The sequence below is a fragment of the Penicillium daleae genome, assembly GCF_028827525.1.
Source record: "Penicillium daleae strain IBT 16125 chromosome Unknown utg000008l_segment0_segment0, whole genome shotgun sequence".
Lineage (NCBI taxonomy): Eukaryota > Fungi > Ascomycota > Eurotiomycetes > Eurotiales > Aspergillaceae > Penicillium > Penicillium daleae.
In genome coordinates this window covers 6,841,720-6,869,218 of record NW_026623156.1, presented here as the reverse complement: position 1 = coordinate 6,869,218, position 27,499 = coordinate 6,841,720, and the positions used below count along the sequence as shown (strand labels likewise).

General features: G+C 51.8%; 7 protein-coding genes across 7 annotated transcripts; 5 read left to right on the top strand and 2 right to left on the bottom strand.

Annotated features, from left to right (window-relative positions):
* Nucleotides 1-291: 291 nt before the first annotated feature.
* Nucleotides 292-7,859, top strand: N7458_010965 (Cell wall alpha-1-3-glucan synthase ags1; the record flags this gene model as incomplete). Its single annotated transcript, XM_056914347.1, has 6 exons — nt 292-648; nt 707-882; nt 938-6,901; nt 6,956-7,161; nt 7,234-7,747; nt 7,811-7,859. The coding sequence occupies 6 exons, from the start codon at nt 292-294 to the stop codon at nt 7,857-7,859; spliced, it is 7,266 nt and encodes a 2,421-aa protein (XP_056763196.1).
* A 1,144-nt stretch (nt 7,860-9,003) lies between these two features.
* Nucleotides 9,004-9,418, top strand: N7458_010964 (uncharacterized protein; the record flags this gene model as incomplete). Its single annotated transcript, XM_056914346.1, has 2 exons — nt 9,004-9,230; nt 9,307-9,418. The coding sequence occupies 2 exons, from the start codon at nt 9,004-9,006 to the stop codon at nt 9,416-9,418; spliced, it is 339 nt and encodes a 112-aa protein (XP_056763195.1).
* A 1,377-nt stretch (nt 9,419-10,795) lies between these two features.
* On the top strand, nt 10,796-11,290 carry N7458_010963 (uncharacterized protein; the record flags this gene model as incomplete). The annotated part of the gene is made up of 2 exons (XM_056914345.1): nt 10,796-10,892; nt 11,145-11,290. 2 exons carry the CDS (start codon nt 10,796-10,798, stop codon nt 11,288-11,290), a joined length of 243 nt encoding a protein of 80 aa, XP_056763194.1.
* A 600-nt stretch (nt 11,291-11,890) lies between these two features.
* On the bottom strand, nt 11,891-14,003 carry N7458_010962 (carbohydrate-binding module family 48 protein; the record flags this gene model as incomplete). Its single annotated transcript, XM_056914344.1, has 3 exons — nt 11,891-13,297; nt 13,671-13,840; nt 13,895-14,003. 3 exons carry the CDS (start codon nt 14,001-14,003, stop codon nt 11,891-11,893), a joined length of 1,686 nt encoding a protein of 561 aa, XP_056763193.1.
* Nucleotides 14,004-16,400: 2,397 nt separating this feature from the next.
* N7458_010961 (cyclic nucleotide-binding domain-containing protein) lies at nt 16,401-17,639 on the top strand (the record flags this gene model as incomplete). Its single annotated transcript, XM_056914343.1, has 1 exon — nt 16,401-17,639. The coding sequence occupies one exon, from the start codon at nt 16,401-16,403 to the stop codon at nt 17,637-17,639; it is 1,239 nt and encodes a 412-aa protein (XP_056763192.1).
* Nucleotides 17,640-18,498: 859 nt separating this feature from the next.
* N7458_010960 (uncharacterized protein) lies at nt 18,499-19,401 on the bottom strand (the record flags this gene model as incomplete). The annotated part of the gene is made up of 2 exons (XM_056914342.1): nt 18,499-18,788; nt 18,858-19,401. 2 exons carry the CDS (start codon nt 19,399-19,401, stop codon nt 18,499-18,501), a joined length of 834 nt encoding a protein of 277 aa, XP_056763191.1.
* Nucleotides 19,402-20,272: 871 nt separating this feature from the next.
* Nucleotides 20,273-23,923, top strand: N7458_010959 (forkhead domain protein; the record flags this gene model as incomplete). Its single annotated transcript, XM_056914341.1, has 1 exon — nt 20,273-23,923. One exon carries the CDS (start codon nt 20,273-20,275, stop codon nt 23,921-23,923), a length of 3,651 nt encoding a protein of 1,216 aa, XP_056763190.1.
* Nucleotides 23,924-27,499: the final 3,576 nt, after the last annotated feature.

Genomic DNA, 27,499 nt, shown 5'->3' with positions numbered 1-27,499 from the left:
ATCACCTTTATCTCTCGTTTTTTTCGAAAAGTATTGGCATTTGTTTGTCCTACTTATGTTTCTCTGAGCGTCGTCCTCTCGTTTCTTTACAATCTATCGTTATCTCTCTGCATCTGTGATAATCTGGGGATCCCAACGAACTACTTGCAGTACCTGGGGTCAACCTAGCTCGACGCATGTCTGCCCTCCACCTGAGAGCCTTGAGTTTCTTCTCCTCTTTCCAGAGACTCATTTGAAGCCTTGATAGGCGCTGGAGAATCATTAAGCACTTAAGTCACTCTCGCTCTAACCATGAGGTGGCTACTCTCCAGTGGGCTCGTTGCCCTCCTCGCAACAACGTCAACATGCTGGCCGTACGACGAGTCTTTACTTCAGTACAATCTTAACCAGAATAAGACGGCCACAAACCCTGCCGACTATTGGGGAGAATGGCCAGAACATACAGGGAAATACCACCCGTCCCCGGATAACTGGCGATTCCCATTCTATACACTCTTCTTGGACCGCTTCGTAAACGGCGATCCTACTAATGATAATATCAATGGCACATTATTTGAGCATGATTTGGATTCAACTCAAATGCGCCATGGTGGTGATGTTGCTGGCTTGCTTGATACGTTGGACTACCTGCAAGGAATGGGCATCAAGGTATGGAAGGCTTGACCCCACAGATGAGTGGATAATGGCAAATACTTACAATCCATAGGGCCTCTATCTCGCAGGAACCTCATTGATGAACCAGCCTTGGGGATTCGACGGGTATTCGGCTCTTGATACAACCCTCCTCGATCAACATTACGGTACCATTCAGGTTTGGCGCGATGCTATCACCGAAATTCACAAGAGGGGGATGTATGTTCTGTTCGACAACACAATCGCCACGTAAGTATCTCATGTCGATTCTCTGTAACAGATTGTCGCTAATTTTCTCTGACAGTATGGGTGATCTCATCGGATTCGACGGATATCTCAACACCACGACGCCCTTCTCCGAGAAGGAGCACATGACAACCTGGAAGAGCGATCGTCACTACGTGGACTTCGACATTGGAAACACTTATAATGAGACTTGCGATTATCCCCGTTTCTGGTTCGAGAATGGGTACCCTGTCAACGAATCTCAGACCGCCGACCTCGTTGGTTGCTACGATAGCGACTTTGATCAGTATGGTGACATTGAGGCTTTCGGTGTGTTCCCAGATTGGCAGCGTGAGCTTGCAAAATTCGCATCCGTACAGGATCGTCTGCGTGAATGGTATCCGAGCGTGCGAGAGAGATTGATCCGTCATTCTTGCATGATCATCGCCTCTCTGGATATCGATGGCTTTCGATACGACAAGGCCACCCAGGCTACGGTTGATGCGCTTGGAGAGATGTCTCTCGCGTACCGAGAGTGCGCCCGTGCTGTTGGAAAACAGAACTTCTTCATTGCTGGTGAAATCACAGGTGGAAACACCTTCGGTTCTATCTACCTGGGTCGTGGTCGGCAACCAAACCAATATCCTAAGACCACAGCCGACGCTATGGCGTTGACCAACGAGTCTGATTCTCAGTGGTTCCTGCGTGAGATTGGCCATGAGGCGATCGACGGTGCGGCTTTCCATTATTCGACATACCGTGCCCTGACTAGATTCCTCGGGATGGACGGTCAGCTTTCTGCTGGCTACGATGTGCCCATTGACTGGGTTAATGCGTGGAATGAGATGCTCACCTCGAACGATTTGGTTAATGCAAACACCGGCAAATTCGATCCTCGACACATGTTTGGCGCAACCAACCAGGACGTTTTCCGTTGGCCTGCAATCCAATTTGGTGTGCAACGCCAGTTGCTCGGCTCATTTGTGACGACTATCTTGATCCCTGGTATTCCGCTTCTTCTCTGGGGTGAAGAACAGGCCTTTTATGTCTTAGACGCAACTGCATCCAACTATATCTATGGTCGACAGGCGATGTCCGCTGCAACTGCCTGGAAAACACACGGATGTTTCTCATTGCAATCCTCTCAGTACTTCCAGTGGCCCCTTGAAGCTGCCACAGAGGGGTGCAAAAGCGACAATGTTACCTATGACCACCGTGACCCATCGCATCCGGTTCGCAATATCATGAAGCACATGTATCAGCTCCGTGAACAGTTCCCCGTTCTCAACGATGGATACACACTTTTGAACATGTCCAAGCAGACGTGGGACGTAATATATCCTGGTTCCAACGGGACAGTCACCGAAACTGGAATGTGGTCTGTTCTTCGTAACCTTAACACTGAAGTCCAAGATTTCGGCTCCGATGCCAAAAATTCACCCGTCTGGCTCGTCTACCAGAATGTCAATCGCACTATGGACTATACATTCAACTGCAAGAGCAACGACACTGCTCTCCTATCTCCCTTTGATACGGGTACTCGGGTCAAGAATCTCTTCTACCCTCATGATGAGATTGAGTTGGTGGATGGACCCCGGAAACTTGGCCTGAACGGATCAACAGAATGGAATGGTTGCTATCCTAACCTCACACTAAAGGCATACGAGTTCCGTGCATACGTCCCCGTTTCTCTGTTCCAAAAACCTCGGCCCATGATCACCCAGTTCCATCCTGGTCATGATGTTCCTATGCACTCGACCGTGGCTCCAAATGAGGCGGAGGATGTGGAAATTGAACTTTACTTCTCTGAAGCCATGGACTGTGACTCTATCACGAACAACTTGTCCATTAATTCGTCGACTGAGGTCGGAAAGTCCCCCACCGTCAACATCAAGACAGTCCATTGCACCGACGCTGCTTCTGAGAACCTCACCTACACCGGGCAAATTCCAAGCGTTTGGAAGTGGACCGCGAACCTGACCGGCGTGTACAACGGAGTCCACAGGCTGACTGTGAACAACGTTACCAATGCCGGAAAGAATGCGTCTACGAACGCAGTTGATCACTTCCTATTCCGCATTGGCCAGGTTGACAACCCTATGGTCTTTTCCTCTGCCAACTACTCGAGCAGTCTACTCCACCAGGAAGATGGTAACACCACTCTTTTCATCCAACACCATGCCGCTGGTGCCGACAAATACCGGTACTCTACCAACTGGGGAACAACCTTCTCCGACTGGATAGACTACAAGGGTGGCAATGACACAATTGATCGCCTGGCCTGGTCTGGCACCAAGAAGCAGGATTGGAAGGGTGATCATGTGCGCGTTGAGTACTGGAGTCGCTGGACGGGCAGCAGTTCCTATGTGCAAGAAGGCGATACCAACTGGCATCAGACAACTCAGCGCCGCTTCCCTCATGCCTTCTTCAACGGCCCATACAACCAGTATGGATATGATGGCGGTCTTGACAATGAGATCCAGCTGGACTCGCTGGATGGCTACTGGAAGTACCATTTTACCTCCGAATGGCCTGCCGTTGGACAAATCAACATCTGGGGTGTCAACCCGGATGGAAAGCCAGACCAAAGTTGGGTGCTGGGTGATATGGACAACGATAGCGTGCTGGATCGGATGCCTCCGTCGTCTCTTTCGAGCACACTGATCAACATCACCGAGCCTCCACCTGCACCCTACCTCTCGTGGAGGCTCCAGATCAACGATGGTACTCAGCGTTTCCAGCTCCTGCCTGTTGGACACAGATATATCCAGATCATCATGTTCGTTCTGTTCTGGATCATTCCTACCTTGACCGGTGCGGCCTGTGTCTACATCTTCATGATGTCCTTCTACAAGGTTAAGTTCAACGAAATGGGTGTCAGCGAAAAGCAGAGTATTTCCCCGATGGTCTTCTTGAAGAAGCTTGCCTCCGGTCGCTCTGGCGAAAACTCAATCAATCCACTCCTGCGTGCCGCCAACAAGACTGGATTCATGCAAAGCACTACAGCGCTGGAAGCTGCTGGAGCTTCTGGTAAACGCCGCATGGTTTTGATTGCTACTATGGAGTATGATATCGAGGACTGGGGCATCAAAATCAAGATCGGCGGTCTTGGTGTGATGGCCCAACTGATGGGCAAGACTTTGGGTCACCAAGATCTCATTTGGGTCGTTCCCTGTGTGGGTGGTGTTGACTATCCAATCGACCAAGAAGCAGAGCCTATGGAGGTTACCATCTTGGGCAGTGCCTTCCAGGTCAAGGTTCAGTACCACCGTCTTAACAACATCACTTACGTGCTCCTTGACGCTCCGGTTTTCCGTCAGCAATCAAAGACCGAGCCATATCCCGCTCGCATGGACGATTTGGACAGTGCTGTATACTACTCAGCATGGAATCAGTGTATCGCCGAAGCTATCAAGCGTTTCCCCATCGATCTTTACCACATCAACGATTACCACGGTTCTGTCGCTCCCCTCTACCTTCTTCCAGAGACCATTCCCGCCTGTCTGTCTCTCCACAATGCCGAGTTCCAGGGTCTTTGGCCCATGCGTACTCAGAAGGAGAGACGGGAAGTCTGCCAGGTCTTCAACTTGGATGAGGACGTCGCTCGCAAGTATGTGCAATTCGGTGAGGTTTTCAACCTTCTTCACGCCGGTGCTAGCTATCTTCGGGTCAATCAACAAGGTTTCGGTGCCGTGGGAGTCTCGAAGAAGTACGGTAAACGCTCATATGCTCGTTATCCAATTTTCTGGGGTCTGCGCAAGGTTGGCAATCTGCCTAACCCGGATCCCTCTGATGTTGGAGAGTGGACCAAGCAACCTATTACAGAGGCGACCGTCGATCCTGAATACGAGGCCGGTCGTGCTGAGTTGAAGCGTCAGGCTCAAGAGTGGGCTGGTCTTGAGCAAAACCCGGATGCTGACCTTCTTGTCTTTGTCGGTCGTTGGTCTATGCAAAAAGGTGTCGATCTCATCGCTGATGCTATGCCTGCGGTTCTAGAGGCACGTCCCAACGTGCAACTCATTTGTATCGGTCCTGTGATCGACCTTTACGGTAAATTCGCCGCGCTCAAGCTCAGTCGCTGTATGGAGATCTACCCTGGTCGTGTCTTTTCCAAGCCCGAGTTCACTGCTCTCCCTCCGTTCATCTTCTCTGGAGCCGAATTCGCCCTTATTCCGTCTCGTGATGAGCCTTTCGGACTTGTCGCAGTGGAGTTTGGTCGTAAGGGAGCCTTGGGTATTGGAGCACGCGTTGGAGGTTTGGGTCAAATGCCTGGCTGGTGGTATAACGTGGAATCCATATCTACATCCCACCTTCTGATGCAATTCAAGCTTGCAATCGATGCTGCGCTGAACTCCAAGACGGAAACCCGTGCAATCATGCGTGCCAGATCTGCTAAACAGCGTTTCCCCGTGGCTCAGTGGGTGGAGGACCTTGAGATTCTCCAATCCACGGCAATTGCAGTCCACGGAAAGGAAGTCTCCAAGGGCCACGGCCGCCCTCTTACGTCGTCTGGCACCAGCACTCCTAACGGTACATTGAAATCTGTCAACATGGGCGTGACCCCAATGAGCCCCCTGCCTGCCCCGGGAATGAATGCATCATTGCAACATTCCAGAGATAGCAGTTACTCGAGCTTCAACCAGGTCAGCGATCTGGGTTCTCATAGAGTCTACAGTCGTGATATCAGTCCTTCGGAAACTGAACTGCCCAAGTCTGGCCTGAGCCGTTCTCTCTCCCTGGGTGTTCGCTCCGGCCCTGGTCATCGCTCTCGTCGTGGACGCAGTGGCAAGACCGAGGGTGAGATCCCAGAGTCTGGAGAAAGCAGCGATGCGGTGGATGAAACCGACGATGAGGAGAGAGCCCACAGTGTATACGGTGATGACGAGTACACTCTCACTCCTGCGCAGGTCGAAGAAAGCCGACGGGCACAAGCTCAGAGAGATATTGTCTCGTACTCTTCTCCTCTGTCTTCCCCTCGACGCCGCCTCAGCGAAGAGTCTTTGCATCCCCGATTCCTCTTGCCTCAAACCAGTCCCGGTACGCCTCCTGTCTCGGATCAAATGCTTCTTCCCCCTCGTCCTTTGGGCGAAAGTCACCGCTACAGTAATGCCTCGGTTCTTTCTCTTGATTCTGTCGTTGGTGGTAAGAAGGATTTCAAGCTGCAGAAGGTTGATCCATTCTTCACTGACGGCACTGGCGAGTATTACCACAATTTTGAGCAGAAATTGCAGAGTCTGAATGGTTCCAATTCTGAAGGTCAACTGTGTATCGAGGAGTTCTTGGTCAAGAGTGAGCAAGAGTGGTTCGACAAATTCCGTGACGCTAAATTGGGTCGTTACAAATCACCCACGCCATCTGTCTTCCGGGCAAAGAACAATGCCTCGCCTGCCGACGAGTCCTACAATGAAGGTCTTTCTCATATCGCTCTGACCGACGAATATGATTCCGATGGCGATGAGTTCTTGCTGGGCAAGGATTACGTTCCCCCAACAGGACTTAAGAAGTGGATGCAGATCAAGGTTGGCGATTGGCCTGTGTACTCGATTTTCCTCGCTCTGGGTCAGATCATCGCTGCAAACTCATACCAGATCACCCTTCTCACGGGTGAGGTGGGTGAGACTGCCGAGAAGCTGTACGGTATCGCGACCACCTATGCAGTGACCTCCATTTGCTGGTGGATGGTGTACCGGTACTTCAAATCTGTCGTTTGCCTTTCCACTCCCTGGTTCTTCTACGGCCTTGCTTTCTTGTTGATTGGCTCCGCTCACTTCGAACAAAATTCATTCAATCGCGGATGGATTCAAAACATTGGAAGCGGATGCTACGCTGCGGCGTCTTCCAGCGGATCTATCTTCTTTGCGTCGAACTTTGGTGATGAGGGTGGTGCTCCTGTCGAAACCTGGATTTTCCGCGCTTGTGTTATCCAGGGAGTTCAGCAGGCATATGTCATTGCGCTTTGGTATTGGGGCTCGACTCTGAGCAAGGCTTCCAGCGAGGGGCTTTTGAGCTCCGACAACACTATTTCCAACACCTGGAAGATGACGTAGGTTACTATCTCTGAGGATTATTCTGATTTCTGTACTAATGTTGATCATAGGGCCATCTGTTACCCAATTGCCATACTTCTCTGGGCAATCGGTCTTCTCCTGGTCTTCGGTCTGCCCAACTACTATCGCCAAAAGCCTGGCAAGGTTCCATCTTTCTACAAGTCTCTGTTCCGTAGAAAGATTGTTCTTTGGAACTTTGTGGCCGTCATCCTGCAGAACTTCTTCCTGAGTGCGCCATACGGCCGCAACTGGAGCTGTAAGTGTCGGCTCTTATACATCTGCCCTTGAAAGGATTTGAAAAACTAATACGTGTCTCCCCGCTTTCCAGTCCTGTGGAGCTCTACCCACGCCCACGCATGGCAGATCGTCATTCTCTGCGTTGTCTTCTTCGGAGCTGTTTGGTGTATCTTCCTCTTCATTATCAGCAGATTCTCAAAGACGCACAGCTGGTTCCTTCCCGTGTTCGCTTGTGGTCTGGGTGCACCTCGATTTATCCAAATCTGGTGGGCCATTTCTGGCATCGGCTACTATCTTCCCTGGGTTGGTGGAGGATTTACTGGCGGAGCACTTGCTTCGCGTAGTCTGTGGTTGTGGCTGGGAGTCTTGGACTCGATTCAAGGCCTCGGCTTCGGTGTCATTCTTTTGCAGACCTTGACACGGGTGCACATGTGTTTTGCGCTCATTGCCTCTCAAGTGCTGGGTTCCATTGCAACCATCTGTGCCCGAGCCTTCGGTCCTAACAGCGTTGGCCCGGGACCCATCTCCCCTGACATGACCAAGGGTGCCCACGCTTTGGCAGATGCCTGGTTCTGGGTTGCCTTGTTCAGTCAGCTCCTTGTCTGGTAAGCTATCAATCCCACCCATTGTCAACGTGGATCCGAACATCGCTAACAATCTATCATCAGTGCCGGCTTCCTGCTCTTCTTCCGGAAAGAGCAACTTTCCAAGCCCTAATTTTCCTTCTTCCTGTGCGCGAACTCTCGTATTCGCTGTTCACCCGAGTGCGAGTTTAGTATATACGATTTATACCCTCTGTCTCGCTTTACCCCCTTATGCGTTCTGGATTCAATATGGCGCTTTTGGATCGGATTGACCTTGATTATACTCCACCACTACACGATTTACCCTGGCATTCACGCACACTATGTCGAGCCATTCTCATCCCTTCCATTTTCCTCCAATCTTTTTTTTTCTTTCATCTACCGGCGTTTCTTATATGGAAGACTGTCAATCGATGGTCATGTTAGATAATGAGATACACTATACATATCCTTTTAATTTAAAGTGTTCATCAGGCAGCTCTCTATAATTCCATCTACTCCTTTTCTGGACTCGTCTTTCCTCGACATTGACTAAAACTCAGGTGAAAAAGTCGTGTTGATAGTGATGCTTTCATCTTGAACTCTGGGGGTTGATACAGGAGGCTTTATTAGTGCCACGCCGGTTTTTTATTGGATAACAGGCATGCCTTAGAAACATAAACGCCTTAAAATATAATCGAAAAATAAACTTAAATGTCTTGGTCCTAGGTTGTGGGCATGATTTCTTGTGACTAACGTTGCCTGCAACATCAGGCAGCCATAATTAGTCAAGCCACCTTCTTGACTGCGCCTCGTCCGAAAGGCCTTGGCACAGCCACAATCCTCTGACCGAATCAACGTCACAGGGGAAGAGAGAGGAGGGGAAGCCCCTGACCAACAGACGATTCGTTTCGCCTGGTTTCAGCCCTTTGCTCCGCGAGTCCTGGCAGACTCGACAGATGACTTAGCTCATTTAATCCCCGCTCTTCTCATTTCTTACTCTCTTTCACTTTCACATCTTCCTCTCGCTTACCAGGCAGCATCATAAACGCGCCGAGACAAACCCCCACGCCCTGCATCCACCGCGCACACGACACTCCCTAACCCTCCCTCGTTTCTAGCGCAAGAACAATAGCCGTCTTTTAAGACTCCACTCCCCGGCGCCATCAAGCCTGACTGACTTCATCTGCGCCACACCCCTCGATAGCCCTATTGGCCCATTCTGAACAATAACCCACCAGACACTCCTCTCGAAACTAAACAACCATCTCTACACCACAACACCAATCTTATCCACCATGGCCAGATCCAAGAGCAAGGGCAGCAACCTTCTCCCGCTCATCCTACTCCTCCTGTTCGTCGCAGTCCTCGCCGTTATCGGCTACGTCGTGTACACAATCGTCCAGGATGTGAGCAAGAATACACGCGCCAAGATGGAACGCAAGCATATCGCCTTCACTAAGGATGGGATGAAGGTTCAAGTGAGGGAAATGCAGGATGAGCAGTACAAGGACCGGACGCAGAGGTAGGTGAAAACGGACCCTTCTTCCTTTAGGGTTTTGCTTTGGGTCTCGAAACTAACGAGTCTTTTTCATTTCCAGCGTCCTGGTCAACATGTGGAATCATACCAAGTTCCCGGCTTACAAGAGCCGCCTGTGGGATATGTCGGGAGAAAAGGAGGCAAACCAGGGTGTTGAGAAGCGCAAGCCGTAAGTCAAGTCTTCCATTGCTTCAAATCCATAATGGTGCGCTAGCTAAACTAACATCTCTTTTCTTTGTCAGGCACTCAAAGTAATCCCCCCTTTCGATTGCAACTGCAGTCCACAAAATTCCATCTGCGACATGACTGGTTCTTGTCATTATCTTACATATTCCACCTTTCTTGGCGCCAGTCAACCTGCCAGATCATCTGGCTACACAATCATACCATTATCCTTATATTCTTCTCGTCTGCATGGTATCTCGATGAACCTATGGTTTCGGGGTTTCCACTATCTGTCTATCTGTCTTCATTCGTCTATGCTTGGCATTTTCTTCATTCTGAAATGTACATTTGTTTTACCCGGCTTGCTATACATCCGCTTCCCAGTGAATGCGCCACGATGTATGATAACGCCTCTGTACCGAGCGATTCCCCGGTAGAAAACCTGGGATCTTTTCGATGGCCTCAGTCATCAAATCTTAACTGTTCGTCTTCATCATAAATGAGTCAATTTAGACCTAAAATGGATTCTCGTACTCAAACAATTCTTTTCGTGTCAGTCTCAAAGTGATGCTGTCTAATGTTTCAGGCACCTCAGATGCATGCTCCTCAACGAGGTATATGGGAATAAGCTTGAACTTGGTTCGCATGACTTGAAAATACTCAATCTTCTGTAGAGCGAGAGACCTTTGCATTACCGCATAAAAAGGCTTCTCTCGTAATTGTACGGAGACACCATCTCTCGAGTCTTTATACACCTACACACCCCTGTAGGATCTCTACTAGGCTTCAGAGCTTTCCATCTCAAACTCTTTAAAAAATGACCAGAAATTTATAACGAAATTTTCAAGGATTACCAGTGATAGCATCCACAGGCCATCATAAGGCCAATTGACTGGGTCTCCCTCGGCGGAACAAGATCCCAATGACCCAACCCATCACCACTAACATGAGGACAACGAATCAGTTGAATTCAACCCTACCACAATATTTCCTATGATTTCTAGAGCAATCCTAACAATTACTTTACACTCGAGTACCACCCAGACCACTCGGCGCCCAAACCACCGCACCCCACAATAAACAGCCGACCCGATCGGTGGCCCACACTCTTCATCTGCGTCATCATGATACTATAGAAACCGAGCAAACCCAGACGACAAAGCCGGATCTGCAAGACTGAAAGAAACTCGCAAAAAGCAAGTCATGCATGAACTCGGTCGATTTCATCCTCATCTAAGGGAATCTCTACTGCTCTAAGGCCAGGTCAATTCATCCGCCCATTCCCTACGAAACAACACTATCAGCATTAGAAGTGTACATGAACCGGGGAAATCTGTCTCAACCTCAATCTCAATCTCAATCTCGATTCCAATCCGAGCTTCAGCATGTGCGACATTCCCTTCATTCCCTTCTTCCCCATCTGCTTCCAATGCGGCACTGATCAGAATCCGTGTCATTGCAAAGTCGTCGGTCCGACGCTAGGTATGTCCATGCCTATTCCCATCTTTATCCTCTTTCTAGCATTGTTCAATTACCCAGCTACACCCAGCCCGAAAGAGCGATAAGGCAAGCAATACTGATTTTCTCTGCCTGACTAGGATTCTTTTGTACTCTCGTCGCAGCGGTACGTGGCCTCGAAACCCATGCATACACACGGCATTAGCCTATACATTCCCTTTTCCCGGTGCTGTCTAGTAAATTGGCGGTTTCCCATGCTAAGATCTTGTTTTACAGGTGATTTGTTGGCCGGCATCTATTTTCTGTGGTTGTGGGTGTACACAGACAGGACGAGAGTATGTTTTTTAATCGCATCTCCTATTTTCAAACGTGGGAAGGGAGCTAACGAGAAGCCAGTGTCTTGGGGTACCCCGTTAAACTGAATGGGCAAGTTAGTAATGCCATACCCTTCTGACGGGTGTATGAAGGGGTAATAAAGGCACAAATTAAATCAGATACACTTTTGAATAAAAGATTACGGGCTGGCGTTAAGGTTGATTTCATTCATACCTGGGACTTATCAAGTTAGGGAGTACGGAACTACGATTGATGGCCTTTACAAACTAACTTTCCGCGCACGTGTAAGGTAGAGATAATACCAATGATCACAAATAAACTGAACCAGTATTAGGGTACAGAGGAACACTGCAATCTGAGTAAAACACGTGGCTTGCTGGAATACAATGCGGAGAGAGAGAGAGAGAGAGAGAGAGAGGAGCAGTGCAGTGCAGATGAGGTATCCAGATCAAAAGTAACAAAACGTAAGAAGAAAGACGAGGTAAATCATCAAAAGGAACAATGACCGACTTGCCAAAACGAGGTATTCAAGCAATTCCCAAACTTGATTCTCTTCCCAGCTTTCTTTAGGGTCGCGGTCTAAAAGCCAGCCAGCAGTAAAGGGAATGTGTCCGCCCGAGAAAAAGAAAATACAAGTCAAATGGTCATCGAAAGAGATTGAAGAGTAGAATGCGATTGTTATTCATCTACTTCAGCTTCTCCTTGAGCTTGCTGAAGAATCCACTCAGGCGCTTCTTCTTTTTCTCTTCCTTGGCGTGCAGCTCGCCGGCGCCCGCAGTGTTGGCGGACTGCTGAGCTGGCTCAGTGGGCTTGCTCGGGGTTGACGTTTCGGCGGTCTTGGCAGTAGCCACACCGGTGGTCACGACTGGTGCGGTCTGGGTCTCGGTGGGCGCTGGCGCGGACGTGGGTGCAGCAGAGGTGGGTGCAATGCGGCCGGGGGGAGGAGTCGAGGTCGGAGACACATCTGTGGAGTCGATTGGAGGAACGGCCAGGCTAGTACCCGGAGCGGTAGGCTGGGTAGCAGCGGTAGTGGTCGGTGCCGGGGCACCTGCAGACTCCTCCACAGGCACATTCATCTGTAGCTCGCTCTCCATCGCCTGCTTTTCTTCCACGGCCTCCTTGTTGGCAGCCGCCTCCGGGGTCTCGTTGGATTCGGCGATCGACTCCTTCACAATCTGAGGGACATCCTTGACCGGCTGGGCGGCGGTAGTCGGTGCTGGAGCGCCAGTAGATTGCTCTACGGCGACCTTCCTGTGCAACTCATTCTCCATCGCCTTCTTCTCTTCGACGGCTTCCTTGTTGGCAGCCGCCTCAGGGTTCTCGTGAGCCTCGGCAATCGAGTCTTTCACCACCTGGGGGACATCCTGGGCAGGCACGGCAGTCCCGTTGGTCTGCTTATTCTTTTCAAGTGGAACCTCCGCCGCCAGGGCCGCAGTAGTCGAGGTTGGTGCAGCGGACGAGATCGTGTAGCCGGGGTCAGCCATGGCGGCCTGTTGAGCAGGACCACCAATGCTCGTCTGGGTTTGATCGGCCTGTGCAGCCCGCTGAGCAGGACCACCCATGGGGAGACTGGATTCGGGGATGAGGTTGTTGGTGGCTGGGGGCACGGTGAAAGCACTCGAGCCTGCGGTATCACTTTGAGTGCCAGCGCTGCCGAGGGGCACGCTGTCGCCTTTTTCATACGACTCCTTGTCCAGTTTCACGGTCGATTGCACGGTATTGCCATGGATGGAGCTGAGATCCGGGACTTTCTCACCAGGGTTCAGCTTGATCGGGTTACCGTAGCCACCCGAGGCGGGAATGGGATTGGCAGACAAAATCTCCCCGGACTCCTGTCCCGGTGTGTCAGGGAAGGCTCCCGGGAGGCCACCATTGGTTTGCTCCTTGGGGACCTGGGCTGCAAGAGCAGCCGTGGTGGAATCGGGGGTCACGCCAGACATGGTAACTGGCGTGGTGACGTCGTGGGTGGCAGCTTCTTTGCTGTGGGTCTGGGTCTGGATGTCTTCGGGTAGCAGCACGTTGTTGATGTTGTCGTGTCCGTCGTTTTCCTCTCGTGCGTGGCTATCAGTGGTCCAAATGTCGTCAACAACAAACTTGATACCTCAGGTTAGCCAAGTCAGTGCAAAGAAAAAAGGGAGTGCCCGTCCCGGTGTGTGGCGCATAGCCCGCGATTTTATAGTTTTGGTCCTTTCGAGGAAAGAGGGGAGAGGGGGAGGGGGGGGGTCAGAGATGACGTCAGCGGTAAGGTGAAGCGTCATGGAAAGCTGGGGTGTTGCCTAATGGCCTGAAATATGAGGCTGCTCATGCTCACCGCAACAGTTTATCTATGCGCGCGCAAGCCACAAAATGATGACAGAGGCTGGGGGTGGGGGGAACATGAGACAATTGAAAGGGTCCAAAGTCTCTCCGAGGGTAGGTCCAACCTCAGGGGCATCAGAGAGAGAGAGGAAAACAAGTGGCCCCTACCTTGTATTGGATCTTCTTGTCCGTCGTAGGCAACGAGACTTCTTTGGTAAAGATGTCGCCGACCCGGTCCAGTTTCACCGTCTTCCCCCAATCATCAAAGGTGCCTGTAACGAACACCTCCTTTGCACTGTGAGGCCTACATGCAAATGCGAGGAACCGACCAGTCAGCGCTCCAATCCTGGTTGTGTGTCTGTGCCACGGGAAGACTCGAGCTCATTGCGTACAGAGGGCGGGATCTCGGGGAGGGTTCTTGTCTCGGGCGCTAGAATAGCTCACGAGCGCAATCCCTCTCTCAGTCTCCCAGCTCGCCAATCGCTCGGGTGGACTCACCATTTGAACGTAAAAGTCCCCATTGCGGCTGAGTAGGATGGGGTCAGCTGCCTCACGTCAGGGTGAGGGAGATGGACAGAATAAAGGTTGGGAGGGGAGGAGAAAGGAAGAAGAGAAAGGGGGAGTTTCGGGGGGTCAAGAAAGTGCTAAGTTTCCAAGCTTCGCGCCCAGTTTTGGGTGGGGGTGTGACACAGGCCCTGCACAGACGATCTCAGCGTACTTTTGTACTTTTATCTCACCTAGAATCCGCCTCGATTAAGATCTCATGGTGCGCTTTCACTAACTATTTTGTACACAGTTCTATTCGAGGGCTATGAAGGGAGGGGGAGGGGAATTTTGGAGCTCACGGAATGATGATTAGACCCGAATTTCATTGACCCGACAGGGCGGTGCTTAAGGCATCGATGGATCCCAACCTCCGGAGTACTGCTACACCGCTAGGTTCATCCTGGCAGCGGGTTGACTCGAGTCTGGTTAGTCTAGAGCCGCCCTCAGGTCTGGGCCGACCCATCGCAACCAGGCGTGAATGTTGTTCTACAGTATGGGTGTGGCTGGTTGAGGATGGCAGCTGCACCAAATCAGTCAAATAACCCATCGGTAAAGAAGCCCCATGGAAGAATATGGAAACGCAAAATCAAGGTAGAGTTGATAGAAAAATTTTTTTTTTTTTTGGCAAGAGGGCTGCATTGATGACGCATTGTGGATAGAGTTCCTACAACACTGTATGTACTCCGTACCAGGGCTGTAGCTTTGAAAGTTTGTGCCCAGAGTTAGTGGTCCCTAAAGAACAGGCCCGATCGACGCTACCCGCCCGGTCAACCGATGACTCGAGTAGGGCACAGGTTTTACTCGAACAAAATATAGGTAGGTCTTCAAATTGCGTGATAAGCAAGTAGTCACAATTGAGCACCGGCCATTATAGACAGTCCTCATTTGCTGTCAATGAAAATCCCTCTCGAGTCATGCTACAGTACTTACATAGTAGTACGTACAGTCGAACTAACCTAGTTAACTATAGTCTCTCCTCAATCTCATAGGCTGGCACCAAGTGGGCCCCAGCTGGCCGAAAACGGCTCTGTCGGGCAAATGCATGACTTCAAGAGTCCCAGAGTGCCTCACCACCGAAAGGTCTCCCTAGCCAATCCAGACGTTCTGCCATCGTAGTATCGTACCTTGCTCCATCCTCCCAAGTACGAGCTTGTTACGAGAGTACTTGGCCCTCGTAGGAAGCGGAGTGTTTTTGCCACCGTCCCCCCAGTGCACCGATCATCTTCCTACGGAACCCGCAGATGTTCTAGAAGACACCTGGAACCCCCCGGTGACGAAGCTTTCTCAGGTCGCAGCCAGGGTCGTGTGCTTCGTCTGGTCCATCCAGCTTCCCTTTCAGCCATAATAGAGTTTCCTAGAGTCCTGTAGTTTCTAGTCTCGAGCCTATAGTGTCGGCCACAGCTTGCTCGTCTACTCTGGGACGGGCAACGCCCTAGGATGGAAATGAGTGACGTCGATCAGCCCATCGTTCGATTGGGATTCGTTAGAAAAGTACGGGAAGAGGAGGGGGAGGAGCCGAATGGTAGAGACACAGTCAGGCAGTAGTCGTAGGAAGGAAAGCAGCAGCAGCAGCAGCAGCAGCAGCAGTAGTAGTAGTAGTAGTAGTAGTAGTAATGTAGACACGGCAGACGCACTCCGCCCAGGAGGAGAAGAGGATGATCGACGAGAGGAAGCTCAGACCAACCCGCCCCAACTTTACTCCTCTTTGGCTACCCCTCCCTCCGTCCACTTTCCCTTTCCACTTTCCACCTTTCCACTTCTTTGCCTCTTTGCTTTCCTCTCCTACTCTTCTCTTCCTTTCCTGCTTCTCCCATCTCAACCGTCTGACTTCTACCCGAGCCCATTCTCGGCACATCTGTCTTTCTTCTCTCCCTTAACCACCACCGCCCCCTCAGGTGAGTACCAACGCCTTTCTTTCATTCTGCTTCCCATCTGCAGCTCGTGGCAAGGTCCAGATGCGATCCCTTGCCCCGACTCTGAAACAAATACCTGGGCATCCTTTGATGGCCTCTTCCGGTCCCAATTAGAGTCATGCAACAGACCATCCCCACTCGTTTAGACCGAGGCTTGCCCCTCCATTCTTTCGGGTTGACGACGCTTCTTGACTCTGCACCTCTCCGTCCACTTGCCATCCTCCCAATTCATCCCTAATTTATTTCACTTCACTTGATCTCCTGCTGGTTTGTGAAAATTTCTCCTAACACCATTCTGCTCGCAGGACTACAGACCACTCTCAGTTCCCCGCGACGAGGTCTCCATTCGACTCTCTCTCTCCTACCCCCACTTCCCTTTTCCTTGACCTTCACCGTGGCCGGAGTGGCGGCCTCTCCGGCCCCTTTAGCCCATACAGTGATGGCACAAAGCTCTTTTCCGGGGACTAACCCCTTCCTCGACACCAGTGCGAAAGAGAAAAACCCCAACATTCAAAAAATCGAGGAGGAGGAAGAATTCGAAGTGACGTCACCAACCGACGTGACATTCAAACAGGCCAACACCGGTGGCTCGGCCATCTTTGGAGGAAGTGCATTCGCAGAGGGCGGCTCAGCGCCCGGAACCAGCGCCGGGGCGTCATTGTTTGGCCGCAGTCCCTTTGATTCGGGGCCTCGAGGCGGGGCAGATGGTCACGACGACGAGCAACCCGCCGCGCTCCCGACGGGTACAGCGCATCACGGGTTCCCCAACAACTATGCGCTGGGTCGACGAACTTCGGTGTCGGCAGAGTCATTGAACCCCACGTCCGCGGGATCGGATAGTTGGACACCTCCGCATCACCCCAAGACTGAGGATCAGTTGGAACGCTTGAAGACTGCGGTCAGCAACAATTTCCTGTTCTCTCACCTAGACGACGACCAGTTCAAGACTGTTTTGGATGCCCTGGTCGAGAAACCCATCCCGGCGAAAGATATCAAGGTGATCTCCCAGGGTGATGCGGGTGACTACTTCTACATTGTCGAGAAGGGTCACTTTGATATCTACATCCACCCATCGGGCTCCGTGCAGCCAGGACCCGATGGTTTGGGCAACAAAGTGGCTTCCACCGGACCCGGGGGTTCCTTTGGTGAATTGGCCCTCATGTACAATGCCCCGCGTGCCGCGACAGTGATTTCCACCGATGCCAAGAGCACTCTCTGGGCTCTGGACCGCATCACCTTCCGACGCATCCTCATGGACTCGGCTTTCCAGCGGCGCCGCATGTACGAGGCATTCCTAGAAGAAGTCCCTCTTCTTTCCTCGCTCAAGCCGTACGAGCGGGCCAAGATTGCCGACGCTCTAGAGCCTATCAAGTACCCAGCCGAGGCCACCATCATCAACGAGGGTGACCCTGGCGATGCTTTCTATCTCCTGGAATCTGGTGAAGCCGAGGCCTTTAAGAATGGCGTTTCGGTGAAGAACTACAACCGTGGTGATTACTTTGGTGAATTGGCCCTGCTCGATGATAAGCCTCGGGCGGCCAGCATCGTCACCAAAACTGACGTCAAAGTTGCCCGGTTGGGCCGGGATGGATTCAAGCGACTGCTGGGGCCAGTGGAGGATATCATGCGTCGGACGAACTACCAGTTGGATGCAGCCAATTCCCCCGTGTCCAAATGAATGTGATATGATACGACGAAAACGAATGGACTCTGCGAAGACAAAATGAAGGAATTGGATGTACGTGGCCTGGAGAGGGATGTTCACTTCTCTCTGTGTCCATTTTTGCGACATTCTCATCCTTGTTGATTTTCCAAGTGTTCACCTGTTCCCCCACCTTCTGTGTGCTGCTTCCCATCCGTTATTAATTCCAGTTTATGTTACAACGACTCTCTCGTTTCTTCTTTCCCTGATTCCCGCCGGACTCCAACTTGATTCAGACTACGTTCTCTTTTGATGACTATTACACTTCCTGTATCTACAAATGTTTTTTTTTCTTGTTACGTTCGCCTTCGGCTTGGTGGCCTCGCCTCGCTGACCAGGTATACCATCGTGTCACACTATCTTACCTTGCTGGCTTGCTTTTGGATTGTGTTGAATGGGTCCTGCTGTTGATAGGTAGGGCTGCGCAAATTGAACTAGAATTGATCATTTTTGCCATTGTGGTTGTAGTTGCAGTATAAGTGATGTGTATCGGTCTATGTAAGATGGTGCAAGCCCGGTAGACTCTAATGGGAAAGGTTATAAAATGTTCTGGGGTATAGGGTCAAAAACTGCAACCTTGGTGGTAAAATCGAAGTCGAGTCACTGTATGCCATGTTATGCTATGCTACGTATGATATCACCATGCAATAAGAGTGAAAACTCCAATATGCCTACCTATGTACAAACTGTATACCTATCCGAGTTTAATATACCAACCCAAATCCAATGCCATTCCCAACTCCACAGCGCCATAATCCATGCAAACAAAGATATACCCCGAATTCCATATCTTCCACCCATACCCTCCATATCCTTCCCATCCCTTGCCATCCACCTACCTCGCAACAACCAAATCACTCCGCACCACCCACTTCTCTCCACCCGTCACCTCCCGCCCCTCATGCACCATGCACCGATCCCCGTGCCGATGCAACAGCGCCAGGCCCACTTCGGGGGCTACCGCTATCGGCGGCGGATTAGGAGTCTCGCGCGTCGGGTCCGGGTAGAAGACTGTTTCGCCGCCGGTGCAGGTGGTGAGGTAGATTAGGAGGGTCCAGGTTGTGCGGGCGGGGATGGATTTGGAGGTTGAGGCGGGGCGGTAGGTTAAGGTGTTGGATTCGTCGTCTGTTGGTGATGTTAGATATGAGTGTGAGTGTGAGGTTCCTGGATAGAATATGGAAGATCTTGACATACAATGCTGAGCGAAGAATTGGCCCTTCGAGTACCGGTAGATACGAATATTGGGGTTCAGACCGAGTGGTTGGCCTCCCCATGTCTCGCGTAGCTTGTGCGCTTTGGCTTGCTCGTTCTCGTCCTCTTCTTTTCCTTCTTGTTCTTCTTCACTTCCAACTTCCTCGCCATAGCCATCCACATCCTCATCCTCATCAAACCTCTCCGTCACCAATTCCCTCAACGCAGTCCCACCCCACAAGTTCTCCGCAAACCGCGCATCTTCCACCTGAAACCGGTCATTCACGCGGACTGCTTCGTCTTTCTTCGGCCGGCCCGGTGTGGTCGTTAGCGGTAGTGCTGATAGGAAGGAGGCGTAGGTCTTGCAGAGGCTGGCGGGGAGGAAGTTGCGAATTAGGTAGATCTGATCGTGGACGAGGGGGTTGAGATGTAGGTCTGTTGGCGGGAGGAGGGGGCGCAGGGGTGGCCAGTTTGGGGTGGGGGGTTGGCGGATTTGGGGTTGGGGTTGAGGCTTTTGGTCGGATTTCTTGGGTTTGGGTTTGGGCATGGTTGGTTTGGAGGGGGTGGTGATGTTATTGTGGAAGAGAGAGAGAGGAGGGGTCCGGGTTCTGATGCTGATAAGATTGCTCGGCTGCTGCAGGGGATTTGTTTTGGCTTCTCCAATTTACTCCGCTCTTCTTATCCTCCGCCTAGAGGCTTGGATGATACTATGAGGCATGAATTGATATTCTGTTTGCTTGATTGAATGTATCAGAGGATTGGGAGCATGTCTTGCCCGTGGGTCGGTCAATTGGAATCGCTTGGATGCGGGCTGATCGTCGGGGTAGAAGCTAAAGAGTAGACGTCCGAGTCTGCAGCGGAGGCAAGCCACTGGACATGGCGAGAGGGGTTGACTCCACTTGGTCTTCCGTTGGGCAGGAAATCAAACGAGAGACTAGGAGAGTGATATTGTGTATATTCTAGCTTTAATTATGAAGAACGGACAAAAATGTAGACCATGAATGTGATAGAACCCTGTTGTTGGTCTCTCCCGTCATACTTGCCAATCTCCAATCGGTGAGGAACCAGGCACCCAACTGGGTGGATCGGAGGGAGCGGGGCGGCAAGAGAAAATTTGTCCCGGGAGGATCGTCTGGTGCCAAGGGGGAAAGTGCAAGATCCAGGTTCTGGAAAAGCCCGTCGACCGGCTCAAAAGATAGATCTCACGCCCTCCGCTTCAATCAGACTACGCAACAAGTCACTTGGATCATGCAAATACCAAAATAGCTCCTCCCTGGACCCCTACAACCAAAAGTACCAACAACTCGCTACGGTGTTCTGCAGCCACCAACTGGGTAGTCGGCCCTCACCGCCCGGGCCCCAGAGGGAGAGAGAACTTCGGCTTTGGTTCTTCTTCCCTCTTCTCTCCTTCCAGAGCCATGTCGTCGCAGACCATGACGGCGCCAGCAGTGGGCCATCGACCGCCTGATCCAGGCCCCGATACGCCCATGTACGATTATGGCGGCTCTCAAAACGACGCCTCGCCTCCGACCGACGCCAGGAGCGACTCCGCAATCCGCGACATGCATAATTCTGCCCCAACCTCCAAGGGCTTGCCTGCCACTCCAATCGGAATCAAGATGGAACCGGTCGAGGGTCAGAACCTGGCTGCGTCCGAGATGCAGAAGAATATCAATACCCAGTCCGCTGCAGGTGCGCTGCTCGCTCAACTCCTCGGAAACCAATCTACGCCGACGAATTCTGTCCCGACAAACGGGTCACCAACGACCGAGACAGGAACCGGGACGGGGACAGGACAACAGCAGGATGTGGAGATGAGCGAGGAAGATGGAAAGCTGGATCAAAAGCCGGACTTGAGCCACGATTTCTCGCTTGATTTCAATCTACAACAGGATGGACAACAGGCCTCGGCTTCGACAGGAATGCCAAATATGTCGAATGGAGGGAAATCAACGGATGATATCTTTGCGCAACTGGATGCGACGACGACACAGGATGGTACTCATGCAGAACATCGAGGATCCGATGCGATGGATCTTTCCGATCCTTTGAACAACTCAAAGACAGATCTAGACCAACAACCGTCCTTGCTTCCTCCTTTCGATTTCGCCGTCGTCCCGAAGAACGCCTTCGAGGCTCTCCAACAGAATGAAATGCTCACCGCAGCATACCTGTCGCAGAGCGCCGATCTGTCTGCCCTGGGGTACCAGGATGGATCTGCCTCGGTGACCGGGTCGGAGCCTCGAATCCAGGCATTTGCGAAGCTGGAGTTTGATGATGGTCATTTCTATTGCAACACCTACTCGTTCATCCTGGGTCGCGATGTACGGGCTGCGCGCGCTGCGCACCAGCGAGAGTACCAGTATCGGCAGGCCGTGCGGAGCTCTCGAGCCAAGAGTTCAAGCGGTGGTAATGCTTCTCATACGCCCAACCGAATGAAGGGAGAAGAGAGTGCTGCAATGATGGGCAGTGTGGTCAGCGATCGTGGAGGTATTATGGGGTTTGATCCCGACGTTCCTCCCAATATCTCTGGCAGCAACATGCCTGGAAACCGACGATCGTCAAAATCCTCCTTTGATGGATCAGTGGTGCCGCTGCATGCCAATCCGGCGCAGCTACAAGCAACCACCGACTATAATGCGCTCGCCATGCAATCCCTTCAAGAAGGCAACGGTGATCCCAAGCCGGTTGATACATTGGCTCTGCTCCCGTCTCCTGATGCTTGTCCGACAATCCCTATCCACCCTCCCTCGACGATTGATGGTACTGCCGCTGGCCACCGTGGCATTTCTCGTCGGCATGTCCGCATCGCTTATAATTTCGATCGCAATCTGTTTGAAATGGAAGTCATGGGCCGCAATGGAGCTTTTATCGGTGCTGACTGGCTTTCCCCTGGCCAAATCCGGCCATTGCATAGCGGTGATTATATTCAAATTGGAGGGGTGCGAATCCGATTCTTACTTCCAGATGTTCCCATCGGCGAGACTGGTGCAGACCGTATAGAGGAGCAGCTGCCCGAGGAAGAAGAGGCTGATCGGGGATCAGTCGATGCAGAGCATGAGATTGATGATACCGACAAGCCTCTCAGCGACAGCGAGAGCAGGGAGCCTTCTTCCAAGGTGACCAAGATTGTCCTCAAGACCAAGGATTCTGATTCAAAGGCTCTTCTTTCCATCGAAGCTGGTGGCGAGAATGGCGGACAACCTGCACGTCGCAGGGGTCCTGGTCGCCCTCCCAAGGATGGTATCATGTCCAAGCGCGAGAGGGCCGAATTGGCCAGGGAGCAAAAGATAGCTGCCAAACGCGAGGCCAACGGTGGTGTCACTCCGCCACCCCTCGTTCTTCCAACTAAACCAGCTGGCAAGGCTGGCAAGACTGTCAGAGAGTCGGTTGGAGCCGAATCTCCGCCGTCGTCCGTCAAGCCTGCCGAGAAGCGCAAGTATACGAAGAGGAAAAAGGGCGAAGGCATGGACTTTCCCTTGCCTTCAACAGAAGGGGGACAGTTTACAACTGAGCAACGACCCGAGGAATACGTCAAGCCTCCACCAGTCAAGAAGCGGAAGCCCTCGCGGTCTCCGTCTCCGAACTATCCTCCAGAATCTGCTTATACTCCCGAGGATCTGGCCAAGCCACCCTACAACTACGCTGTGCTGATTTTCGATGCTCTGACGGAAGCTGGAAACCCGATGACGCTGAAACAGATCTATCGTGCATTGAAACTGAAGTATCCCTACTTCCGCTTCAAATGTGAAACCGAAGGATGGACATCGAGTGTGCGACACAACCTCAACGGCAATAGCCATTTGTTCATGCACGCCGAGCGAGATGGCAAGGGCTGGTCCTGGCAACTTCGCCCTGGTGCGTCTGTTGAGAAGGAAAAGAAGAGACGTCCGTCGCCTCCTCCGCCGCAACCCCCTCAAGCATCCGTGCCGCCTCCTCAACATTACATGCCTCCAATGCCTCATTCATATGCACCACCAACGGCTGCCCCTGCTCCAATGCAGAATCAGCACCAGCATTTCCAGTTCCCTTCCATTCCTCCTTCCAACTCCTTCTCTGCACCTCCAGCGCCTCAACAACAGCATACCAGCCCATACGCACCCCCTCCTGCTTCTACTGCCCCTCCACCTCCTGCTCCCATTGCTGCTCCTCCAGTCTCGGCACCGACGCCTGCTGCATCTCAACCTCCTGTGTCTGCACCTATGCCCGTATCAGCGCCGTCAAGCGCAAGTGCTCCAGCTCCGGCCCCGGCTCCTATGCCTACGCCCGTGCCAGCCCCAGCTCCTGCATCCTTCCCTATCCCCAGTGCTCTCCGCGGCAATCTGCCAGCTGCCTTTGCTCGGACCACGCCTGGAGCCTACACTTCTCCATATGCCTCCAACCCGCCTCCACAACAACAACAACCGCCTCCACACAATTCGCAGCCGCCGCCACAGCCACAGCCTGTTCAGGGACCACCGGGACAACAACCACCGCAGCAACATCAGCAGCAGCAGCAGCATCATCATTCCCCTTACCCCCCGCCACAAAAGCCACCTTCCACTCCACAGCCACATATCAACTCTCAGTCCCAAGCCTATCCACCTCCCGCTGCGCCGCAATATCAAACTCAGCACCAGCATCCAATCCAGCAACCGGTCCAGATGCAACACCAGCCGCATCAACAAACCCAGCAACAACCTCCTCCGCCCCATGAGCATGTGCCACCGTCGCATCACCAGTCACACCAACCCCATCCTCCGCCGCCAGGGCCCCAAGCCCACCATCATCAACCACCACCGCAGCAGCATCAACCGCAGCACCATTCTGTACAGTCCGGCCCTCCTTCACAAGTCGCCCCAGACTCACCCTCGTTCACTGAGCGTGCCAACAAGGCCATTGACGACTTTGAGAATGTTCTCATGGAAGATTACGAGGACAAGAACTACATCCGGGAAGTACTTCGCAGTGCGCGTGCCCGGGTCTTGGGTAATGCCAAGGAGAGTTCATTCCCTGGCGGCGAACCCAAGGATGAAGCGGTCATTATGGATGTGTTGCGCAACCTGGTGGGTAGTCTCAAAGAAGAGTAAACAGCACGACGTGTCTCTGGGTGTTGTTTTATTCGTTCCTACCATTTGGTGTGTGGGGGTGGATGTGGAGCTCTCGCATTGCGAGTCCTTAGCTTTGTTTCTGGTTGTGTCCCGGTTCTGTGATGCCTGGCATCATTGGGATTGAACCGGACTGATGAGCGCTGGATCGGGAGTTGACTGGATATTACGCCCCATCGCCCTGGAAGTGCTCAACCGGGAGGGACTGGATTGGAATGGAATGGGTTGTCTCTTGTGCCTCCCATCCTCCTTCCCTTGACGACTTCTCCGAGTATACGAGTCTACGTCTTTTTCTTTTTTTTTTTTGCGCATGGGTTCTTTTGAATCTTAATGATATCCCTCTGTTCTGGCAGGCGTGTCGATACACCCGAGCCAATTTCTGGATTACTTTTACCCTGCTTTACTTGTTCATCTTTTCCCCCACCCTTTTGTTGCGTGGACCCGGTTATCATCGTGTATTCCCTTCTCGTTTGTCGGATGGGTGGCTCACGGCTACCACCGTCAACACTTGGAGGGAAAGTATCACGGAATGTGAGAGCCGAGGGCCGTTTGACTCCGAACAAAGTTTATGAGTCTCCGTCCCCGTGTTTACTGTCGGTCCCTTTTTTTCCCCCTAGATTATTGATCGATTCTATCCCTGATGCCCCGTCCTGTGATCTGGGCGCATTTTATACAACCAAAAAGCTTGAGCATGATAGAAACAAAATACCAAAAGCATATCTACGGGAATTCTTCTCCAGTAGTACCTGCACACGCACCATTACGTGGCTACGTCTGCCTAGGTACGCCGTTGAATATACTACAGTAAACCCGAACTAGTGATTAAAGATGTAAACTCACTCTCTTCCCCTCAGTCAGAAAAAAGACACCGAAAACCGGAAGAAAAAAAAGGCAAGAAAGAAACTATTGTATAATTGCCGTCCACCCGAAAATAAAAGTCCGTTGATTTCTAATGCCAGAACCCCCCCTTCCCTCGACTCCTCTCTCCGACGCCGGCTATCCTCCACGCTTCACCAACAAGCACTGGAGGAAGTCCAAACGCCTCCTCCCCCCCACCCATCGATCCGGTCCGCGGCGTCTCTGGAGCGTGAGGTATAGTTAGAAGTTAGAGACCTGCGAGGATGTGCGAGTGGAGACTACGGTGTATTAGGTATCGTTATACAGTATGATTATTGCCTCCCCCGCCCCTGCGGCTGCAGTTCTGATACGGTAGCGGATAGCCAAAGAGGGCCCGACGAGGGGGTGTGACTGTCCGCGCCCGGCTTTTTCCTCGGCGGGGGGTTAGGAAGTATATTCTGCCCGACGCACTGCGAGAATCTGACTGCCGGAGGTACCTAGTGTGAGGTATTACAGTACTAATATTGTGCCTGGCTCGTGGTTGGTGGGTTAGTGGGTTGGGCCGAATGTAGCCGGAGAAACCGGTGTTTTTTTTTTCTTTGCACTTGACTCTGTTGCTCCACTGGTTGGGCAGGGATGGATTATGGAAGAAGAGGGGAGATTGACCAGTTACCATTACTGGTAAGAACTGGACACTGGAGTATTACAGGATTGTATGGATGGGGGGATGGAGGATCAGGTATACAGCTCCAATGAGATTTGGAGAAGACCTGATTTTGTGCATGCGGGAATTCTAGGTGATTTGAATAAAATTGAAATTATTCCATTGTATAGGTAGATCCTCGTATATAGCCACCAGTGACTTACTGTAAGACTATCGTTGGCAGTGCTGTTTGGAGGGGGCGAAGTATACGAAATAGCCGCTCTCATCATGCCGCGTCAGATATATCGATGCCTACGAGAATAATCATAATAATAACAGTAAAAACAATATTTCCTTTGGTGTTGCTAGGCAGCGATCGAGTTTCTTCAGAATGATCTCACAAAAATTCAACCATGTGTCTATACTCCGCCTCTTCCAGAGGCCCATCCCGTGCGCAATGAACTGGTCCTCCGCCGTTCAATACGGCGTTGCCCCCTCCTCCTCTCTCCGCCTTCTCCGGCCACTCGTTTTCATCGGACACCCTCTCCTCCCGTCACTGGCATGACGCTATGCACCCTGCAGGGATGGATCACTTCCAGACTCGGTGACTCAGAGGGACGAGACCCGGTAACTAGAAGCAGGTCACAGAGGGGCCGTGAACAAGTCATCGATCATCCAGTCAGTCATCGGTCATCGGTCTTCAGTCATCCGTGGCTCTCAGGCGGCCCTTGCTTGGTTGTTCGGGGTGATAGGGGGGCAACTGAGGTACGACGGTCGACAGAGTTCCCTGCTGAGGTGAGTAGTATAACTCCTATGGAGGCTCTTGTGATTTCCGCATGATAATCATCATCATCCATATTACTCCTCCAGTATGTATCACCACCTGTATTACTACTTTTCCATGAACCCTTCACCGTAGACCCAGCAACAGAAGGAATGTCAGTCTGGAACGCTTGGACCCAGCTGAAAATGTCCCCCCGTATTGCGACGCTGGTATTCCAGCCGTAATTCTGGCCCCAGAACAGGGAACAGCCATACAAAATCCCTGAAATGAGTCTTACCAGCTTTACCAGTTTTCCAGCTTAGTCAAGTGGAGCCCGCACGAGTAGGGGATCCGCTTCTTTTTTTTTGTGGTCCTTTAGGGGGGCCCTTTTTTTAGAATTTTTTTCCTCGCTCGTTTCTGCGACGCTAACTAGTTTAAGTGACACGGGCGTTGCATCACCGGGTCTGGAGGGTTTGTCTTGGTCTGTCCTGCCCAGTCGTAGTCATACACCTCCGTCGGTTGGTTTGGGAGCAGGGAGGCGAGTGACATACTTTGTATGAGACGGGACTAGTCCTCCCTCGGCCATATGGCCACCCGTTCACGATGGATGTACGGAGTACTCCCGGATCATAGGGTGTAATGCTGGAGTGGCTAGGTACCCTTTTTCTACCTTTTCGATGCTGGTGCACTACTTACGTAGCCGGGGGGTTTTTTTTTTTTTTTTGCCTTCTAGGACTTCTTTTTTCCGGAGAGACCTTCTGTGCTGTCCTCTGAGGCAATGAGGTAATTATACGGAGGGATTAATTAAGGATGGTATGCTTTGGTATTAGCTAGATTAAATGGGATTGACGATTACATGCCAGGCTGGACGGGGGTAGTTAGTTAGACTGTAGCCGTTGAATAATATAGGAGTGCTCCATAGTCGAAGAAGACGATCTTCGTTCCTGCTATGATTTAATAAAGGGCTGTGCCTGATATATTAATTAGGATAGAGTACGGAGTACAGAGAATGTCGAGAATGATGATCAGAGGTCGGAGTTAGTTGGGTTTCGGCCCTGAGAATAATCAGCCGTAGGCTGGACATTCTGAGCTTGGAGACGGTAATTGTCGGTGACGGTAAAGTTGGAGAAATCCACAGGAAAAAAAAAACACTGCCCGCCACTCCCCAACGCATCCGCAGCCAAAATCCACCGCCCAAAAGTCCACTCTGAGTCGAGGCCCAGGTATGGTAACGATGTCACGTATTGTCAGAGCCCTCCACACACACACACAAGTCCACCACACACACGACTCTCCGTCACTCCCGTCACTCTCT